At 41.4% G+C, this 22934-nt stretch overlaps 1 protein-coding gene across 2 annotated transcripts in view; it reads right to left on the bottom strand.

The window, feature by feature from the left end:
* The window catches only part of ERN1 (endoplasmic reticulum to nucleus signaling 1), a 32823-nt gene extending 11987 nt beyond the window's left edge, over positions 1-20836 (bottom strand). The window contains exons 1-6 of one of the 2 annotated variants that reach the window (XM_084218684.1): positions 20584-20836; positions 11611-11722; positions 3251-3284; positions 2228-2300; positions 1505-1577; positions 265-387 (exon numbers count right to left, since the gene is read on the bottom strand). In XM_084218684.1, the coding sequence (XP_084074810.1) occupies positions 265-387; positions 1505-1577; positions 2228-2300; positions 3251-3284; positions 11611-11722; positions 20584-20655 (487 nt within the window). In that variant the 5' untranslated portion in view covers positions 20656-20836. Of the gene's footprint in view, positions 1-264; positions 388-1504; positions 1578-2227; positions 2301-3250; positions 3285-11610; positions 11723-20583 lie in introns of those variants that run through there. The other variant, XM_084218685.1, reaches the window with a different exon arrangement.
* Between the last annotated feature and the right edge of the window lie 2098 nt (positions 20837-22934).

Genomic DNA, 22934 nt, shown 5'->3' with positions numbered 1-22934 from the left:
CAGCTGGTATTGGAATACACCATTAGTTACAATACAAATGCCACCGTGTCAACTAAAAGAATAATGGACCTACTACCAAAGTTTAAAAAACATTATCTCTCTGCTGCTAAAATTAATAATTCTTCTGTGTACAGTCTAAAATCATAATTCACAGACGTTTTTCCAAAAAATAACTTGAAAACCTGAACACAGGGTCATTTGTTATGAGCCTAAATTTTAAAAATCAGAATTTTCTTTTAAACAACAGTAAAAAAAGCATATGACCTGTTCTCCCAAGATACAGGAGGGATGTTGATGGGCAAAGACTTTCTGCAAAAGAGGAAGTCAAGGTTTGCTGTTTCTCCCCAGTCATGAGGTCAACCACGTACCAAATATCCTGCTTTTTACCTGCAATCATAATTGAAGTCACATTACCATTCAGTTGGAAAAACTGCACTTTCATTCATCTTTTCAGTCTTCTTTTTTCTTTAGTAGACTCATGGACTTAGCACAAATAAAGCATTTTTAATAAACAGTTTTTCACAGTCAGGCTTAGGTTCGTCATTTAGCACTACTGGCCAATCCCAAGTACTGACCACAAACCCCAAACCCAAATACAATATTTAGCAGAGTAAGTACTATTGGCTGAATGATTTTTTACACATAAAATCTAACAGAACTCTGAGTGCAGCAGATCCCAGGAGCTCTCAGATGAGGAGACTGAAGTGCTCATGATGAAAGACAGGAGGTGGGGAAAAAAAAAAAGTGAGGGTCTACACCTTACAAATGGCTTAAGGATTGTAATCCAAACATCCCTCTCAAGACTATGTGAGCCATGGCCTTAAGAATTTCTTTGAAGTTAATACATGTATGTCATGTTTAGAAGCTTCAAATAAACATTTTTCTCTCATTTACTGGCAAGACTTGAAGTGGAGAACCAGAAGGAGCATTGGCCCTTTAGGAGATTTAGAGACCCCAGTACTAAGCTCACCCTGATCTTCACATATTTTACTGTTGTGATAAGTAATAACTGTCCTTTCTTCTCCTTTTCTCCTCCCAAATCCATCTGCAATTAGAATGAGTCAGGACAGTGAGCAATACATTTATTATTTGTACTGTAAATGAACTGACTGTATGTCAGACAATGGAGGATGTCTAACTGTGCTGCAATGGGATTGCTAATTTTATCCTAATTATCAGGCAGTCAATGACATTTATAATCATAAGAAGATTTTAAGTGGAAGTCATATTTTGTTGAGAGACTGCATCTCAAGAAACAAAAAGTCCCCATAGAGGCATCTCACTGCTAAGAAAAGGTATTTACTCCTTCAGGAAAAGCAGTTGGTTTTAATCATCACACAGGAACTGCACTCTATATTAATCAGATTTTCTGTTATCAAAAGATTTATGAAAATCATGATTAATACCCAAAATAAGGCCTATTTCCTTCAGTCTGTCTGGGAGTCTCTACATTTTGTAGTTGCTGAACTTCTTGCAATGTAAAAGAGATAAAATTTGAGCTCACCCATGTAGAGGATCCCATCAGAACTGCGACAGGGAGATGCCTGCACCAGCTCTGGGATAGTAAATGGAAGTTTCTAAGAGAAAAACAAACAAACAAGCAAGCAATAATTGTATTGGTTATTTCTATTATTATAACACCTGAGAATTCAGCAAGAGTAAATACTAAAATATTTAACAATGCCCAAGTTCCTAAGGGAAATCATAGCAGCTGAGGAAAAAATTCTTGTAGGAAGCCAAACATTTTATCTGAGTATCACCACAAAGTTTAAAAATAAAAGTCAAGCATTAAGCAGTAGCTGTGGCCTACATGGATCGCTGACTAATTTGAAAGGTTCAGCATTTTTGTTTACTTACTAAATCCTATAAAGGTCTTCTAAAGGGGTTAGCACAGAGCATTTATTAATCCTGCTTCTGGCAGATGGTTTTAGAAATGTGTCTGGGGAGAGTGACACATCTGATGTTATTTCCCATCAAATCACACTGAGATTACTCAGAATTTGGATAAAAAACCAAATTTTATTTGTAATTATCACTATGTTAGCAATACAGAAAATTCATACAAGGGGACAAGATGTGATGTTGATATTTTGAAGTAGAAATCACTTCCTGACAATCACAAGGTGGCAACACTCTTCTCTTAACAAAATAAAAGTATGTTTTCCTTCTGCAAAGGCACGAGGTTGACTGGAGCACTTTTTAGGAAAGAATTTAAAAATATACTTACAGTCAATCCTTCACTGTTCTTGCCACCAAGTGTGTACAAACTGCCATCATTTGGGTCTGGAAGAAATGCTGGCCTAGGATTTAAGCAACAATTATAAATGATAAAAATGTACTGTGCTTTTCAGATAGCAGGAAAGAAACTGTGGTCACTGCTGCTTTACAGAGAAGTTCATCTGACACTGAATTTTTTTGAAGTTTAATTTATTAACTGTGAAAATTCAAAAATATAAGGAAGTTTCAGAACTGATAAAACCTAAGACCACTAATGTATTTGAATGCACAAAGATCCAAATGTGGCAGGCATGACTCAGGTAAAAGCTTTTAAACTAAACCTACAAGCTCTTAAAATGACACAGATTTAGAACAAACCCAAACAAATAAACAAAACCAGAGAACATAAGGAAGGCAGGAAACAATGAAAGGGTTTCCAGAATGAAGTACATTTGAGAGGTAAAGGGATCCCTACACCCAAACTATATAAAGACCCCCAAACTCACTCAAACCCTAATGTCTATGGTTCTATGATCAAAAAAGAAAGGATGTCACCCTTGACTTCAGACACAAAGTTCAAGCCCCACATTTTCTAGCTAGCTAAATGTGAGGTTGCTGCAGGGACCAATCTGAATTTACAGCTCGAGGATGTCATTTGCAGATTCTGGTTGTGGTGGTGGTTGTTTCCTGTGTTTCACTGGTTTTAGTCTCTGTTTGAGGGGGATAAGTATAGAACCCAGAATCAGTCCTGGCTCTGTCACTTCCCACCTGCCACTCGTGGCCCAGTTCACAGCCCTGATGTGCAAACCCAGCAAGGGCTCCAGAGAACAGGCTGCAGACAGGACGCTTCTTCTTAGCTATTATATGTAGCTAATTCTGTGCTTTTATCTGCTCACTGTGCCACCTTAAATGGCCTTCTGCAAGGTGTGCAGCTTGTCTAGAACACAGCTGGATTTGGTTAAAATTAAACCAAATTTCAAGATGTCAGTGAAAATTGAACAAGCTGGACATGAGATAAAGGAAATAGACTTACTCTTCCACATGGATCGGCACCTGGAGGACAGGATCTGCACACATAGAAAAAGAAGAAGTCAAAATACTAGCAATTCAATCCCTTGAACTCACCAGATACAGGATCAAGCCAGGCATGCAGCATCTTTAGAAAGGCTGATGCACAGTTGGAAAGTAAACTCTCAGCAGCCTCCTCTTCTTCCTGGAACCTGGTTCATAAAATGGGAAACTACAAAGCACTTGAGAACGTCTTCTGAAGTCCTTTGTTCAGTTTTACCAACACTAAATACCTCAAAATTACTGAGAGCTTACAAAATCCTGAATCACGGGATTTTCACTCCTGGTGCCAAGACCATAGAAGTATCCTGATTTATAAGACATACTCTACAATTTCCAAGATAAACATGTGCTTATTAATGGGTATACTGGCAGAAAATAACTCAGAAGCCAAGAGGATGCACTCCTCTAAATATCTCCACTTCCACAGGGAAAATCAAACTCCACTGGAATAAGTCTGAGTAAGAGGATGAAAAATGACCAAGCAAACACTGTTTTTCACCTCTTCTGTCTCCATGAAAACATCATGATGCAACAGGAAGGAAATGAGAACAAAAACACTGATGTTTTGACAGCCTTTGACTGGGAAACTGGCACAGGTTCTGGGCAGCCTGGGTGTACTGGGATATCTGCAGAGCTAAGCAAGACAAGAACAGGAAATTCAGGATTCAGTACCCAGGGCTTACAGAGTCTGTGCCACTCTGCAGGGCATGGCAACACACCAGCTGCTGGGTGTGATGGCAATGGCCTGCAAAGATGGCCTGGTTTTACATGGATTAAAAAATCATAACCCCCTACCCCAGCAGATCCCTGGCTACAACACAGCTGAAAGCAGCAGCCACCCAAAGAAGCACATTTAATTCCAGAGACAGAAAGAAAGCAGGATATGAGGATAACAGTACAGTTATCTTTATTTCATTGATTTCTTCTTACAACAGTAAACACTCAGAGCAGCTTTGTTCAGTATTTAACTACATGTAATTTTTTTCTCTTCAAGCCTAAAAGATGTTCCAGGATACACTCCCAAAGGCATCAAAATAAACTCCATTTAATTCATTGAGAACCCAAACACACATCAAAGGCCATAAGAATAATTAACATTGAAACAAAGGAGCTTAGTGACTCATCTTCTGTATCTGTCTCTACAGACCAGGCTGCTTAGTCAGACCTTTTATTGCATTAATTACATCAAGCAATTCATTTCTATCCCTTGTGTGAAGAAATTGGTTTCAGGATATGTTGGGAGGGACACCACCCCCCCCCCCCATTGATTATATGTCAATTATTTCTCAGTGTTTACTTCAAGTATTCCACAAGCTTTATAATATCTAATACAACACATGGTGATTCACATCATAAGCTCTACATCCCTAGGAAAAAGCAAGAAAAAAGCATTTTTTGCCCATCATATATAGTGGATTGACTTGAGCTGAGCTGCTGGGTTGAACTACTAAAGGCAAACTGAGACCAAGTTTATGGACTCAGGGTATCCCTAAATCTGGGTGAAATGACCTAAAAGAAGAAAGACATTTAAGACCAAAGGCAAGAGGTTTTGTAATCACAAATGCTTCATGAGAAGGGAATGCTCAGTTTTGTGAAAGAATAACCATCATGAATCAGAACAAGTGACACCTGGCTCAGAACAGGCAACACCTGGCTCAGTTAAGTAAGATTTAATGCAAATGCTACAAGCATTGCTAAAGGCAAAAGCCAAATAAACTTTGTAAGTCTCTTGAAGAACTGATTACACAGAGAGTGTCTTACATGGTAAGAAAATAAACTCTCACCTGTGGAGCCAGTGATTATTGTGAGACAGCAGCAGCTTCACCAGCAGCACTGGGGCAAATTTTCCTATTCCTAAAAATGCCCTCAAATGATCACTAGGAGTAACAAAGCTGCCCAACTTCTTTTTGAAGTGACTGCATATTTATTGTTTCATTTTTAACGATGCAGATTGTTTATAAAATCACTTTCTAGTCAACCTGGGCTAAACATACGACTAACTAACATAAATAGTTTATTGTCAGAATAATCTTCAGAAACTTTTAATTTTAATTAGAGGACTATTTCTTCTCTGGATTAAATGGTGGTGTGAAGTTGTTAGATGAAATTACAGCATAAAAAGTACTACAATCTGAATCAATCTCCAACTTTGCTAACTGCACTGTTACAGGCAGGACACCTCAGCAGACCAGCACAGACTGGGAATGCCTCAAATATCTCAGTATTTCAGGGTTTTTTCAAACACTGCTCAGGAAAACATGAACAATTACAGGAAATTTCAAAGGTAGTTTATGTCTTCTAGCAACTGATCCTGGTTTGTCCTTGACATTTGCAGGAGAGCCTGGTTAGCAATGCTTCCCTAGAGCTCCCTCTCTATCCTGAAAATACAGTGGAGAGTAGTAATACAGCAAAACATCTTTGGGCTAATGGCTTGGTTTTACTTAATTTTCTAAGACTGGGCAATCTATTTTTATCAACCAAAATAAAGCACTCCCCTCTGCTCCAGTTAAAGATCTGAGAATTTTTGCATGGTTTTATTGACCACACAGTACCACAACAGTGAAAGGACACAAACACATATCTGTGCAATAATTACTTCCATTGAGTTTTATCCCTCATCTTGTATTTCTGAAAGCTGTTGGGAAAATGTCACTTAAAGCAATTTCCAATTTCATCAAGAAATGTCTTCTACACTTTAATAAACAATGCCAGAAGTCTCATGAATGTCTCCATGTTTTGCAGTGCTTTTCTGAAGCACTGCTGCCTATCAGATGACATGAAGGTCTTATGGCAAATCCCAAGCTATTCAGTGTGTACAGAAGCATCATTGTCATGAAAGTCTTTGAACTTCTCTTTAGTACCATGTTTTCAACATCATGTTCTTCATCAGAAATGAAAAAGATCCTGCTTTTACTTGATTTCTTCGTAACTGGAAATCGATTTATGAGCAAAGATAAAAAAGTGGTAGATAGAACAAATTAAGAAGTTGTGAGAAAGCAGCAGGAATTCTTTTAGTACTTAGTGGCACATGAGCCAAAACACTGATTATTCTGATGACTTCCTGCACACTGAAGTGTTGTGTATGAATTGTTAGAAAGCTTTTATGGATTTCTGATTCATTTCCATATATAAGGCTCTTCACAAGGATGGAGGAGTTAGTTGTCTAAAGTGAAAGGAATTCTCCTGTCACTACTAGCACCATCCACCTGGAAAGACAGACTGTGGAAAGCCATTTTTCTACATTTTCAGTTACTGATCCTGAACCCAGGTTGTGGCTCTGCAGAGATCCTTTGAAGACAGACAACAAACTCTTCACATTCACTTTCATGTGGTTTGGGACCTGTCCCAACCTGTATTTCAAAGTTTGTTTCGAAATAAGAACTTGCTCTGAGATAAAAAGAGACTTTCAAGTTCAATTAATTGTTGCCAGTTCTTAGAATAGTTTTCATATGCTCGAACAGAGACCAGTAAAAGAGTGAGCCCTCTTGTGACTGAAGTCACCTTTTGCTCCACAAGGGGTCAGACAGAAAAAGCTCTTGCAAAAGTCAGAGCACTGAGTCCTCCTCTTCCTCTCCTCTCCAGCTGCTCCCCACTCAAGTGTTGACATGCTGGGACTGAACCACGTCACTGCTTTCAAAACTCCCTGGACTGCAGCTCCCTGTAACTGGGAAAGTCCCTCTAACAGGCCTGATCTGCTCCAATACCAACAGCAGTGGTGACAACCACTGAACAAAACAGCAACTACTCTGTACTGGAATGAAAGCTGGACAGAAAATGTGATAAAACTGAAAAATACATCTCCCTCAAGCTTCCATCCCATGTAGCAGGGGAAAGCCAAATTCTTGCAAGGTCTTACAGAAAGCTTTTCCCACTTTCTAGACTAAGAAAACAAATGTCAAAACAACTCTGGAGCATGGTGGGAGCGAGTTAGGAAGCAGGACACCATCCTGTAAATATCTCCACAGCTGGAGAGAAGATTGAGTTTTCTATAGCTACTTCCATGGGTTTCCAACTTTTGTTTTTTTTCCTGCAGCCTCCACTAAGATTGTTACTGATTCCTACACTAAAAATCTGCAATTCAGCACACACCAGCTTTAGCTTCCTGAAATGGTAACACAGCCTCTATTAGCAAAAAAAATTGTAAAATAACCTTTTTAAGAAAAAAAAAATTAAAAGGAGATTGATCCTACATTATAAAAATTTATTCTAGAACTCCAAGTGTTTGTTTACAAGTACAGCAGTTATTAGAAACCTGTTAACATAGTGCCTGCCCAGTAATTTGGTAAATTATTTGGCTCGATTCCACTTCCCCAAAATGAACATTTTGACCTGGCAGCAGGCAGATGTCCCAATCCAGTTTTGGTTGCATCATGGCCAGAATATATTTGTGAGTGGGCAGAAGTGTGTAACACGTTTTAGGTGGTTCTGACCCACACTTTGCATACATATATGGAAAAAAGCCCTATGAAACTGTACCCATACACTAAATACAATGCATTTGACTTTTCTCCATATTTCACAAATACAATGTAAGACAAATTTGCCCTTTGCCCAGACTCTGAGTATTTTTAACATACAAGATAAAGACAAAGATTAAGTTGCATGTTGTCATCACTGTAATGTGCCCTTAGAGCCAATGACTGGAAAGCAGAAGTGGGAGGCTGAAACAGTGAGTAAGTCACTGCCCCACTGGAATGAGCTGGAAAAAACGGTTTCCTGCCCTGAGGCCATACCACAAGCCCTGGGCTAACGGGCCAATTTAAACCCATCCTCCTCTGCTGCTGCAGGGACTGCAAATGAGGCTAGAAACACAAACCGTGCTCTGGAATTTGCTGAAAACAGTAGTGTTCTACAACTGTTTCATTTTGACCATCCTTATTAATTTACAACTATGCCAAAGATCTTATTTCTTGCATGGGAAAAACCACTGTTACTAAAGCAGGACCTACAGACCTCAGACTTGCCCTTTAAAATCTGTATATTGCTTCCCATAAATAAATAGAATCTTTATACTTTTGTCTTATCATAAGAGCCCTCTAAAATCTACAGGTTATGAGTGAGGTGTTGGAAATCAATGCCTTTTAAACTGATTGTGGACCATCATTTTTTGACTGCTACAAAGAATTGAAGACCATAACAAAATTTCTACTGGTTCTAAATGAGGATCCAAATATATATTAAATGTTCTTCTGGCAAAATACTTTGAATTAGTTCTTAAGGGAAAGCTTTTAAGGAGCTGGTGAATGAAAAAAAAAAGGATGCCTTTGAACAATACAACAGGACAGAGAGAACAGAGGAACAGCCTGCCTAAGAGTACAGCTTGAAACACTGCAGCCTTAGCATCTCAAATTCAATATTGTGTTCAATAACCCAAGCTCTTGAGTTAACAGAGACATACAAGGTGAGTTTTACAAACATGTGAGCAAACAGCACGGTCTTAAAATCACACTCTTAAAGCTCACACTGAAATCAGAACTGTGAAATAAAGTCTGACAGCAAGGAGGAAAGCTTTCTCCAGATTCTGCCTTGCCAACAGGTTCTCATGACCATCTCTTTCTCTGTCCACTTGCATGTAAACACAAATCTGAAGTGCTGTACCTTTCAAAGAGGTCTGCAGGAAAAGACAGAAGTTGTTTTATTTCCATCAGTTTTGGGAAAGAGGTTTCATCCTAAGGAGCCTTACTAAGGATGCTGATTGTCTTGCTAATGACAAGTGCAGAAAATGTGGGAGCCTACAGGAGCCTCTCCCACTGTCACTCAGGGCTGGCAGCTCCTTGTATTGATCAGGGCTGGCACCAAGAGCCTCATTCAGCCACTGCAGTGAAATGTGAGCCACAGCCCTTGCAATGGGTGCCTTCAACACCAGCTCTTTGTGTGGGGTCACAGCACAAGCAAAGGTGCCTCTCAGAAATTACAGGGAGGAGGAATATGGGTTTTTCTCTAAACTTTCCAAGCATTTGCCAGCTTTCCAAGGCCTAGGAAACGAGCAGCATGAGCTACCTGCTCACTGAAAACTCCTGAGAGCTGCCAGAGAATGAGACCCATTGAAGTCAACAGGAAATGAAGATTTTAAGCACCCTCAACAAGTCCACAGTCTCATCACATATAACTGCAGGGACACTGCTTATTTCTGACAGTGGAAAGTCCTATTTCTAACTGACCTAATTTTTGCCTGCTTTAAGGGCGGCACAACTATTCTGACTGCCTTTCTTGCCAGTACTGCATGAAGGAAGGAAACCCAAACATGTTATTGTGGTGATAATCATTGGCTCATTTACTCCACACACCTAAGATAAGCTTCAGTGCTAAATGAAAACAAGCCACACATAGCAAGATATTCATGTTTGTTTAAGCACGGCCTGATAATGAACATGGCCTTGGTTTTTTTCCCCTAATGAAAATAAAATGTACCTGAATTGCCCTTTGTTAAATACCTTGCTGCTCAAGTGCAGTAATAAAATGCTCCCTTCCTGGTGAGTGCCACTGCAGTGCTCCAGGTGACCTCCACAACTTCTCAAAGCACCTGAGCTACAACACATGGTTTATCTGCTGTAGTCAGGGTAAAATGGCACCTGCAAGAGCACTGCTTGCAGTGCAGGCAGCTTCCTGCCAGGCAGTCTCTGTTACAGCACCAGCATGTTGCTGACAGACAGTGCACCCAGCTATTGTGTTTGTACACTAATATTAATAATGAATTCTGCACTACTAGGTCTCCCCAGGGGTTCAGCACAGAAAGCTGAATGGGCTTTCATTTGTTTCCAGCACTGTCTTGTCTGTTGGGCCTCCCACCCACAGGGTGACCACCAACAAATACAGATTTGCAAAAATAAATATACCCCCTCCCATTACAAATTCAGTCACCAATTTATATGTCCAAGCCCTTGTTCCATGTCCACTTAACTCAGTTAACTCAGAAGGCATCTTGGAACATAAGAGCTTTGCAAAAATCAAGTGAGTACAAGTCGTGTACCTAAGATGCAGAAGTTAGCAGCAGAGAGGAAACAAGAAGTTCCATGAAACTAGATTGTCCAGTCTGGCAGTTCTACAGAACCAACAAGAGTTTTGCAACAATTCTTTTTTAAACAAGGGAAGTTCCTTGAGCAACACAATCTGATCATGATCATTTCTGTTACCAAAGTGTGTTCCTTTCTTCTTCATAAAACCTCTTGCCACTTACTAAGTGTGGCTGCAAAGCAGTGCCAGTTGTGATACCCTTCTAGACTAGGACTAGGCAGGGTTTGTTTGTGTCACTGGAATGACAAAGAGACCAGCAAGTTTTTCTTAGCCTACAGCAGTGCTAAATTGGGAAACTGACAACCTGCTTTTAGGCAGGGCTGTTCAGGAAAAGGAGGGGTCTAAATTGAAACAGAAGATGGGAGAAGACCAAGATCCTTCAAGAAAATACTTGGCTTAGCCCCTTCTACTCTAAGAGCTACAAAAGCCTTCTTTGCTCATTTAAAAAGTTAATTTTTTGTCTGATAGATCTGCTTTCAAATACAAATGGCTTCACAAAGAAGAACAACTGGTTGGTACAGCAAACACCAGATAGGCACAATCCATTTCCCACCACTTCAGCTCTCCTACTAAACTGACAGGTTTAAAAACAGAGGACAGAATGATGCAGTCACTGACTCCTTCCATTTGGTCCTTTAATTTATTTCCAGAAGTGAAAGTGCTACTATCACCTCTGCCATACATAATCAGAGCCCCACTAAACAAAATTTCCTAATTTTGTTTACAAATACTAAATTTTTCATCAAGACAGAACTAGCTCTGCTCAGTAATTAAAATTAAAAAATCCCTTCCAATCACTGAACAATGTTAAATTACTTTATATGAGTGCAGTTCTTTTATTTAAAAAAACTGTGTTCCTAAACATCTGTTATAGAAAAATCCCTGAGGTTTGCACAATATGCACTGCACCAGAGAATGTAGGGTATTCCAGAGACAGAATCATGCAATCCCTCTGCCATCAGTTCCACAAGTTGACACATCTATTCTGTTCTATGCTTGCTTATATTGCAGTCATTCCCATAAAATATGACACCTACCAATTATACCACCACACCTTAAACATCCAGGGGAAAAAACCAAACAAACAAAACACCCAAAAACCTAAAAAAACCCTCACATAAACCTGGAAAATACCTACAAGTGAAATTGTGAAGATGAACATGACTCTAGAAAAACTGTAGCTTAATTCTGGAACTAGAACAAAATTAGAAAAGAAAGTATTTACCAGATCTTACAAGAGTTGGAATTGCCAATTAATTTGACTGTTATTTCTGCTATTTAGAGGCCATCAGGACACCTCCTGCTCACCTTCTTTTAAAGTCCACTTGATTGCTCCTGTCCTCTTGCTGACAGCGTGCAAACTTCCATCCAGTGTTGAAACAAATAACAGTGTTTCTGGCACAGTCACTGAGCTGGTGTTCTGGAAAAGAAAAACCAATATGATGAGTATGATTATTTACTACACAGTTTACTCATAACTGACAGACAGTACATGGGCTAGAACATCCCTTCTTTTAAATGCACAGACTGAACAACTTTCTTGCCCCTTTGAATTCAATGATTTTTGGTTTGGTTAATTTGCTGTTAACACTGCAGATGTTACTGTGCTGAGTTCCTCTAGAAACAGACTGGGATATGCTTTAACTCCACCTCCATTTTCAATTTGATATCAAATCTTCTTGCACTAGACTTAGGAGAGACCAGAGACAGGGCTGATCTAGGAAAGGACTGACAAAAAGACCATGCAGTAAGTTATGAAGAGTGAGGAAGTTCAGAGCAGCTCAGAGAACCCACATGTCAATGTCAAAGCCATTCTCCTCCCAGGTACACAGAACATACTCTGCCAGGTTCAGTCCTCTAGAAATGAAGAGATATTGGCTGGGTGGAACCTGGATAAAGACAATGACCAATGGTCTACTGTGGCTGACAGATGGAGCTGCAAGCACTGTCAGCTGCCTCTGAGCAAGGGCAAAATATTTAGGAGAGATGCAGTTTAAAGGCTGGAGAAGATCCATACTGGTAAATCTCTTAATTGTGGTTTTACACCTCATGTCTCCCAATATTGTCTTTCTGCAGTAGAGTAAATAACACTGTTAAGGAATATGGCCCATAAGGATGAGCACATCCACAGTCATCTCTGAGAAAGCAGCTGGCTGCAGGGTTCAAACCTCCATTTCCCATTCCAATTCATTCTGCCCCTGGGGAGTAGTTTGGTGCCACTGTCCCTCCTCCAGCCCGAGCAGGTTTTGAGCCTGACCCTTGCAGGAAAAGGAATTTCATTAAAAGGGCATCACACAAACACCAAGGACTCAGAACTATGCAATTATTGTGGGAACTGAGTCCAAGGTGTTCCATCACACAAAGCAGAACAAGCATGTTAATTTAATGCCTGCTCTTCTCTTCCTGCCTAAAAATGATCCCAGACATCCTAGGATTGACCCATTTCTGTTTTCTAGGGCTCAAATTTTCGCTCAAGTAACTTTTCATTTGCAGGCTGTATCTGCATTGCTCATCTGCATGACACCTGCCACGTTTCAAAGTTTCACTATTAAATATAGTTCTTAACCTACCACACAAAATGAAAATGTATTCATTTTACATAATTATTGTCTTCAATGACTTATTGTAAAAAACAATTACTGGTCATGTTAGAATTACTGCAAAGCAAAATACTTAATTGCCAAATTAAAATACAAGGAATAACTTTCTTTGAACAGCTATACATTTTAGTGCAATCCAACTAAAGCATTACACTTTCAGGCAAAGCACTGAGCTAAAAGGATAATATAACACAGTGCTAACTAGCCAAGTCAGGTTGCACCTATAAATATTGTACATGCTACTTTCCAGTCACAATCAGCAGGAGCACACCATTGTAAAACACACGGTGCAGAAAAAATGGAAGTACAAGTCAACAGTATACCAACCACAGATCAGAAATAATTGCTGGAAGGCCAGAAAAAAAATGGGAGAAGTATCTTAACAAATAAATATAATTCTCATTACAGGACATTGTTAAATTATGCGGGCTGCACAGCCATCTGCACTTGGATAAAATATTTACATCTGGGATTAAACTTTGCAGTGTTTGTTCAAAAGGGACAGTGCACAACAGTTGCTCTATAAAAAAGCACCTCAAGATGTTACTGATCAGAACTGAACTCACAGTACCTTTCAAGCCTGACAACCTAATTGGGTGTAAGAGCAGAGGGGCTCTGTTGTAAACTTAGCAGATCTCAGTCATCTATATTATTACTTTTGTTAAACTATTGTAGCCACTGTATCAACGTAATTAATGAAAATTTTGTCCCCTAGGCATTTTTGTACACAAAACTACACTTAGGATGGTGTAGTTGATTAATCATCATTAGTCCAGTCTTCCTTAAATCGGCATTTAACAAGCCAGATTCACTGATTCTGCAGTGAGGGGGGGAAGGCAACCCACGCTCCACTATCACAACCCTTCAGGGCTGAAAACCACCTGATTGTGAGGCTCAGTTTAGTAAACACAGTGAAACTGCACCTAGAGTGAAACAGTAAATTGAGCAAGAAAATACAACTGTTAAAGACAGGAAATTAAAACTATTCAAGTTCCTTTAAACTGCAGGTGGGAATTTGACGCCCAGAATGTAATGACTAGTGTTGAAGTTTAGCTGCAACTAAAATACAACATACAGCAAACCCACAACACTGTCTGAGTGTACAGACTTAAGATTGCTTTTCAAGGCTGCTTCTTATTCTCTGCACAAGTCTTATCTTTTATCTTATCTTACAGAATCAATATATTCTTCATAAACCATGTTCTCTTCCTGTCTTTTGATTAAGAAATAAATACATGTAACATTTTCACGAAACATTTGCCTGTAAAATAACCACCATGAGTATGGTTGTGTATCACATATCAGGAATACACAGTGTATAGATCATTATTTGTTGTAGATTGTAGATTTAACACTTTCATATTTAACATTTTAATATTTATTTATTGGGGCATCAAGGATACAGAAATTAAGGAATTAAATATGAGCTCTGAAACTCTGATCAAAACATCAGTAACCAGTATTGTCTTCCAGATTGTTGGTGTTTTAGCAGGTTCCTAGGACTTGGTACCAAATGGAAAGTGCAAACATGCAAAGGGTTCCTCTGCACACTGCACTCAGAGCAGGAAAACATTTCTGTACTTCCCTCCAGTCACAAGCTGAACAACAAAGAAAGAAAACCGTAGCTGAAGAAGTGCTCCTGCAAGTTTCAGTGGAAAACCAAATGAACACCTGACTGTTGCCTAGACAGTTCTAGATAGATCTCAGAAAGTTCTCAGATACGACCAAGATCGTGAAATCCCAGCAGCTTTTTCTAAGCTTTTCAGTGTAGGACCCTTGGCGAGGAGGGGAGAAGCACCACTTCCAGCTACCATCCCATGGTGGCTGGCATGGTTAACAGGGAGATGTGAACTTTCTTGGGGTGGGAGGATTTGTGGCATTCACAGGCACCGGGGGAACAGCACCCTGGAAGAGCCATTAGGTCTCCCCAGCCAGGGAACCCACCTGCTCTGGGCCCGGTTCTGCTCCCTGGGAGAGAAACCAGCACTGCAGCCCTGGGATTCCTGTGACAAGGAGCTCTTGCCACAGGCATGCATCATTTCCCTGTGAAATACACAGCTTTTCTGATGTTCTTCCTCAAACCCCTTCCCCCTGCCACCTCAGGTCTATGTTTAAGTTTCACTTCTTCTGAAGGGCTTTCTTATATTCAGCTATCAAAGTCACATTGATGTGGTCACTGCAACCCTGTGTGTTGCAGATAACATCTCCTTTGGGGGAAAGACTGAATATAGGGCAGATTTCATTAGTTCTTCCCTTACTTCTAAATTTGTATTTGAACACAGATGAAATACATAAAATGCCATTATTAAAATCATCCATTCACTCAATTTTCAAAGCACGTGATACCATGCAGTTGACATTACCCAGCTCAGTAGCACACCGACCCTGGTGAATTTTATCAAGCAAGAGATAGAAAATTGAACAGATTATTTAAATAATTACTTTTGTTTCACCCAGACTGAGAAATTAAAAATACTTTCTCTTGTTTTTATTCATGACTTTTATCAGTGGCTAGAGACTGAAGTATCAAAGTTGCAAATATTGAATAGATTTTATTTTGAACACAAAGCTTTGTAAGTGATTGATTAATGGATTAATTAAAGCCTGGGATAAGCACTGCAATGAAAAACTACAAAAATTATAAAAATCTGTATGTACAAGACACACTTATTTTAATTTTTCTGTGAAGTATGTAAGAGCTTTCTCCACCACAAAAAGACATCATAATCTCAGTCCTGAGACAGACTCTATAATAACTGGTAACACAGATCCTGTCCTCCCTCTCTGCAAGGGTGAGGTCCCAACTGTTGTGATGCAATGCAAATTCTTAAGAGACTTTTATTTCATATTGCAGTTCTATTTCTAGGAAGATACATCAACCGACTCCAAGAAAAATATGTCAGGACATGAAGTAACTAAGCAAAAAGAACTTAATTTAGTGAACAAAGAAAATTAGGTGGAAGGAAAACCTGGTTTGGTTCCTTCTTTCATTTAATCTGAAATTGCAACATCTATATTAACATCTACCCTCTTCAGAATTCAGTAAGAACTTCTACTGCCTTGACAGTCTGTACTCATAACAGTCTTCCACATCAACAGCGATACAAGGTTAACTGTTTACAATAATTTGAAGTTACACGGAGACTGCTTTAGAATTTATTTTAATAATTCAGAAGACAAAAGTTCAAGCTCTCATTGGATTCAAATTTGACAAAAGTTTTAAAGCTGACTGCTAATAATCCGTAACAGCCTAAAATTTGTGACTAAGCAGAAAACAGCATTTTTAAACTAGAATAGAAATATGCTATCTAATAGAAAAAGAAATTAACTTTATATATACTAGTTAAGTCTCCCATAAGAATCTTCCCCTCAGTCTACATCTACCATATCTTTAGAGAAAATGTTTTAGAAATCCAAGTAACAAAATGACTCAAAACAATTCTGAAGGACCTGGCAGTCAAGTGAAGGTCAGTGAAAGCTGTAGAACAAGTTCTGGTGTGTGTGTGGTGCAGTTCAGTGTCAAGGGTGATAACATCTTTCACCCCAATAGCTCAGATTTTTCTAAGGGTTAGCAAAGCAATGCCTCAGTTTGTTTTATTTTGTTAGAAGAAAACAGATTCCCATGGCAATAATATTTTCTAATAATAATTTAAAGAATTAATTCATCTGCTTAAAACCACCGTCTTTGAAATGAGGGCCCCAGGAAGGCACAAATTGCACTGAAGTCAGTGGGAAAAACAGATAGAAAACCAGGCCACCGAGTTCCTTGAGGTTACAGCTCTGAAATACATTTTGCTGTGGGGTTGATACCACAAGAGGTTCTTCAAGTATGAATAAAGAACAGAAAAACATTTCCCAGTGACCCCGGATGGGTGGCAGTGTGTGCTGATTTCAAGAACTGTTACTGATGTCATAGAGATAATTATGTGCTCACTAGTAAATAAAACTGTGCCATGTCTTAGCAGGGAAATAATTTTCTTTTCTGGGTCTGAAGTAGGAATACATATGCACCAAACTTAATGTGTTGGGCTGATGGGTGATAAACGATGGATGGTTTGCTAACTATAACAGCCCTCTAATTTCTTTGATAATGCCTGGCTTACCAAACCAAAATGTTGACAAGATACAAATTATCACTCAAGGAAAAAAAAACCCTGATATTCCTCACTCCATACTTAGCCTCATAAACATCAGGCTGTGCATTCCCATTTTATTAAAAAACTATTAAAAACCAGCTTCAGCACTGACAGCACCAGACACTATCCTCACAACAACAAAAGGCCTATACCATAATTGATGCTGCTGGAACCACAGCTGGTAAACCAATAAAGATGCAAAGCAAAATATTTTTAGACATTAGCACACACTGCAAGCACTTGGCATAGTCATCACAGATAGCCTGTGAATCATTACCCTGGTTTTGACAGCTATCTCATTACACTGCCAGGCTACAGGCTAAGACTCCCTGTGCATGACAAAACCAGGCCATGAAGAAAGTGTTTGTAAAATTCAGTAAATTACTGGGGGGATTTTTCCAGTATAACTAATAATGAAGTTAAAATATGAAAGAGAGTTGACAAAAATATGTTCTATCTTCTTTAGAAAGTGAAATCAAATCTGCAGATCTTTTTATCTTAAACTGAATTCTAACATGATGAGAAATTAAGCATTTCTCATCACGCTGTAACCCAGTTCAGTGAGTTCTCATTCATACACCCATTCATACACCCACCCCTCCATGCAATGGAAAAACTGAGCAGTACAGGAGATTTTCCAACTGTTCCCTGCCTGCACTCACCTTGGAGTGGTCTCTCCACCAGGAACTTCCAGCTGAGCTTTCACATTTGATGCTCTGTATAAAACCCAAATGTATTTCAATAGCCACAAGAACACCAACAACCCAAACGACAGCAGAGTTATAAACACATGAATTTACACTCCAGGAGAGAGTTGGCCATGATAATTTAGGTGTGCAAGACAAATTTACATTTCCCTTCCCCACCAAAAAAAACCCTCTAAACCCTATTATACTATTTTTTTTTGAGCAACTAAGGAGATCTGCAACTCAAATAAAAAGTATTTATTAACTCAGTGCTTGAATATGTCCTCTGTAAACCTTCTGCTGTCTCACATAGGTTTTCACAGCTATCAGTTCTCTGGCCAAACACCTCATGCTGAGATAAAGAACACACCAGAAGAAACAACACCTGGCTGAGGCCAGGGTTTTTCCATGTCAGGTGCTGCCTCCACAGTGTAACCCAGCACTGAAACCCATCCCACCAGCTGCAGGAGGGGACAGACCCATGTTCCAAATGCCACTTTAATCCCAGAGAGGTTGGTATTATTCAGTTGCACTGACTCCACAAACAAACACAGCTTGGAATATCGCAGGGCTCATAAAAACAAGGGATTTTTCACTCCAAAGAGAGCTGTAAATCATTACTGTGAATAGTGATGGCAACTATAATTTACTGACAGCTCTACTGCATTTCTCATTGCTCTGAGATTTCACCTTTTTAATGTGCTCCCATCCATTGGAGAGCAGTTCCAAGAGCTATAAACTGTGTCACCCAAACAGCAAGAAACAGCATTTTCCTGTCTGTAAAGAACAGTCAGGAAAGGAAGACCTCGTATGAACTTATACTAAACTAAAAAAACAATAATAGAGATGGGATATTAGGTAACAAAGAGTACATTTATCAGCCAAAGACTCTACTAAACAGCAGATCACCACCACTACTCTTAAAAGAAATCTACAGAAAAAACAATCTGCAAAATCTTTAGGTAACCTCATGTTTCCCAGTTACCTCAACACTGAAATTGTATGTCAGTCTTTCTCATGGGAATTCATTATTCAAGTGACATGAATAGTTTTAAATAAGCCTCCACAGTTAAATGGGTTATTCACAGGTGAGATGACTGGAACTAAGTTCACAGGAATGAAAACTAATTCTGAAAAGCAACTGAACTACAGAATAGATTTCAACTTGGAAGTCATGGTGAGGATCTACAGCTTGCAGAGCAAAAAGACCAGGGTAAGAGCCAAGAAAAGGAACAGAAATGGAGAACTCAGACACTGATCTGAGGTGAGATGGCAGAGCAGGGAAACCAAGGGAAAAGGAAAGTCTAGAGAAAAAATGGGCTGAATTCTACCAGGACATGAGTCCAGTCTTTTGTGATTATGCAAGTAAAATGATATAAAATTTAGCAATAATCTGTTGATTTCAAAAATATTTTAGGTATTTAAAAATATTTCTCAATGTTTTTATTCAGGACTGTTTTTAAAACAGTGATTTGCAAATCAGTATTTTCCTTGCAAAATCTGAAACCCAAACCTGGGAGCACCACACAAAAACCTCAGTCCAGCCTCACAGTCCAGTCTAAGACAAACACATTAGCACTCTACAATAAAGATTGTAAAGTAATTTTTGTTGACAGCCTGCATTTAATTTTTACCAGTTTCCTAATGAAGTAACAAGACTAGGTATGTTGCCAGATTAACTGCTAATGTGTTTACTTTACTTCTAAAGAAGGGGAGTGGAGTTATATTGCAGGTGAAAAACAAAACCTTCAGCTTTGCTTAACCTGAACTAGAACCCCATATATTACAGCAGCTTTTTCAGGTAACAATGGACAATCCATCACAGAACATAACCTAAAGCTTTCTTGTGCTACACTTGACTGTAATCTGGCACTCTATATTCTGTGGAAACAGCGAATGCCAGATGGCCTTTTCATTGTCTCCTGATCTGGAGAACCTGTTAACAAGCACACCTTTCAGAAGTGAATTTTTGAAGTTAGCTATCCATCTCAGTACACACACAGCAGACAGCACCCACTGTAAAGTACACTGTTAAAATTATTACCTCTGTAAAAATAATCTGCTCAGCATTCCATCTGCTTTGCACCAGTTTCCCTATTCCATGGACTTTTATTGCTCCACCTATTGCAATACCTTATAACCAACCTGGTTATTTCTTAAGAGGTTTTGTAGGGCAGTGACTCGTGCACTTTGTCTTCCACCTTTGAATTTAAAACTGTGGGTTTGGATCCCAACCAACCACATGTACGTTAATGCACATTGCAGCATTTGCTCTGGAAACAGAATGATCAAAATGCCATGACAGTATAAAAGGTATGTAGGCAGTCACATGTATTTGGTTATCAATACATGTCAATACAATGCATGGGGGTTTTTCCAGAAAAAAAAAACAAACCCCCATACTTATTAAGGGACAGAACCGACTTTCTAGCATGTCTCATGGGTTCCCGACCCATCTACATAGTTTCAGTTTACAAAAGTTTCTTTGTACTACTGTTTCAAAAGTTTTTTTGTGCTACTTTTTACAACCGTCTCGTGGGAAATGAACTGCATTTTCACACTGCGAGGATTATGATATTCACGTCCAGGTTACATGCCAGGTGGGGCTCAGCTGCAGGTACAGGGCTCTTGGGCTGGGACAGGCGGTGGGGCTGCAGCCCCTCGCCTGCGCACACAGGGGAACACGGCGTTAGCGACAGTGGGCAGGAGGCGTGTTGGCTCTGCGGTCACCGCCGGGCTGCCGGCACCCTCGGCAAACCTTCGCTAAGCCCGGCGGCAGCCCCCCCAGCTCCCCTCCCGCGGCCCTCCCCGTGCCCCGGCTGCCCCTGCCGTTCTCCGGCCCAGCGGGCCCGGGCTTACCGCGAGCCTCGGCGGGAGCAGCAGCAGCAGCAGCGCGGCCAGGCTGAGGAGGAGGCGGCGGAGCGGCTCCATAGCTGCACCGCGGGGCCGCTCCCCCCGCACGGCGCTGCCTCCGGAGCGGCGCGTCCGGCGCTCCCCGCGGCGGGCGGGGCGGGCTCAGGGACCGCCCGGCCGGGACACGCACGTCACCCGCGGGCGGACGGACCGCCCGGGCACCGCGCTCAGGGACCGGCCGGGCAGCCGCCGGGCCAGGGGCCCGGGAGCGGCCAGAGGCGTTCCGCGGCTTCGCGCCGCTGCCGGAGCCTCCCCGTTCGTGTGAGCCCCGACCGACCCGCCGCCCGCTCCGGGGCTCGCCCGGCAGCCCCATGGGGAACCGCGGGGTGCGGTGGCAGCTGGCTACTGCTGCTTTGCTTTTATAAAAAATACCTAAATCCAGGCAGCACCAGTCAGTCGCCTCCCTCCCCCGGAACCACCCTGCCCGGAATAACTGGGTGGTCAGGCGTTGGAAGGGGCTGCCCAAGGGAAATGATGGAGTCACCGTACCTGGAGGTGTTTGAGGTATCTGGATCTGCCACTGAGTGACATTAAATAGTTTGGGAGCTGCAGTGATAGTGCTGGGTAGACAGTTGGATTTGATGATCTTAAAGGTCTCTTCCAACCTTGACAACTCTGTCTGTGATTCTTGTTTTCCTACTGATTTTGTATTTTCAGAACAGATCATGTCAAATATATTCAGCACAGCTCCTGCCTTTGACAGAGTTAACCCTGGGCCTCGCAAGGCCTTAAATAAATGCCAAAAAAAAAGCCCCAACATGCCCCTTTGGAAAAAACTGGTCCAGGCTTCTCTGAACAGATAAAAATAAACACAAAAAGTATTGAACCAGATGGAAGAAGCTTCAAACAGAAGAGAGTAAATTTAGAGTGCCTGGCAAAGGCCCAGTGTTCAGCCACCTATTTATATAACAAAGCCACTTTGTCCTTGTACATATTGTTTGCCTTTTAATGGTGATATCACTAATGGAGCTGCAGGGCACACGGAGTTCTGGGCATGCCATATGCAAACATGAGCTCCCACAGTGAGCGTGCCTTCGATGGTGGGCAGGAGATGTAATAATCACCCAGAATCACAGAATATCCTGCCCTGGAAGGGACCGAGGATCATTAAGTTCAATTCCTGCACAGGACACCCCAGCAATCCCAGTGCCTCAGAGCCTTGTCCAAATGATGACCTGACCTCTAAGTCTAAACACATAAAAATATGCTGGAGCTACAAAGCACACTATGATTCCAGTTCTCTGATGTGTTTCTTTGTGGGGCCTTGACTTTTAAGAATTTGTGCCATGTGAGAACAAGCAAACCCCTAAACACACTGTGTGTGCCATGGCAGCCGCACCCTGCTACATTAGAGGAGGAATTTATCAGTTGCTGTATAAATCCTATAGCGTGCCAGATCCAGGCTTGTGTTATTTCACATTAGTGTCTCCCATGGCCTCAGAGGAGATTAAAAAAAACTCTAAAACCGGCAGAGGCAGGAGGGGAGCCGGGTGTCGGTGAGCACCCTCAGCTCCCGGCTGCTCCCCTCAGGAGCCACCTCAGCACTCGCCCTGCCGGGGCAGATCCGACCAGGGCCTCAGCCTTTATATTTTTAATACTGAGCCCTACTTCCTCACAGCAACAAAGCGCTAGAGCAAACTAGAAAGAGAAGTGTACCCCTGTTCCTGAAAAGGCGAAAAGCTGCCTCACACGGTCAGGGGCGACACGAACCCAAGGCGCTCCCTCAGACCCCCCGCTTGACCTCCCTGCGCCGCCCCGCCCGCTGCCCTCACGCGGCTCCGCCCACCCCCGCGCGCAACTGCAACCAGATCGTCACGTGATCCCAGATTCCAATTCTATTGGGCAAGATGAGGAGGGCGGGGCTAGTTTTTCTATAAAAAAGAGCGCGGTGAATCCTGGGTCTTTCTTTTGGCGTGTCCGGCGAGGTGAGCGGTGTGGTGGGAGCGGAGCGGGCGGGCGGTGAGGCCGGGCCGCGGTGATGTCTCTTGACACGTGTTAGACTGCTGACATACATGAAGCAAAACAACTGCTGAGCGCCCCGGCTGCGTCCACCCTGCGGGGCGGCCGGGGTGTACCGCATCAATAACCTCCCTTTTACTCTCGGTGTTTTGCAGGGTCCGTGCGGCGACCGGCGGCCGGGAGCGGCGGTAAATAAAGCTTGTGTCACCCAGAGCGTGTCCGGCTGGTTCTTCCGCGCGTGCCGCACTGCCTTTGACCCGGCGGTGCCCGCCTGGCGCCGCCGGCCAAGCAGCGGTGCTACAGCGAAGCGCTTGTTCATAACTGGTGCTGCTCGGCCC

Source organism: Fringilla coelebs (genome assembly GCF_963513975.1).
Source record: "Fringilla coelebs genome assembly, chromosome: 19".
Classification (NCBI taxonomy): Eukaryota; Metazoa; Chordata; class Aves; order Passeriformes; family Fringillidae; genus Fringilla; species Fringilla coelebs.
The sequence above is the reverse complement of the archived record's forward strand: the minus strand, read 5'-3'. Positions and strand labels throughout refer to the sequence as shown.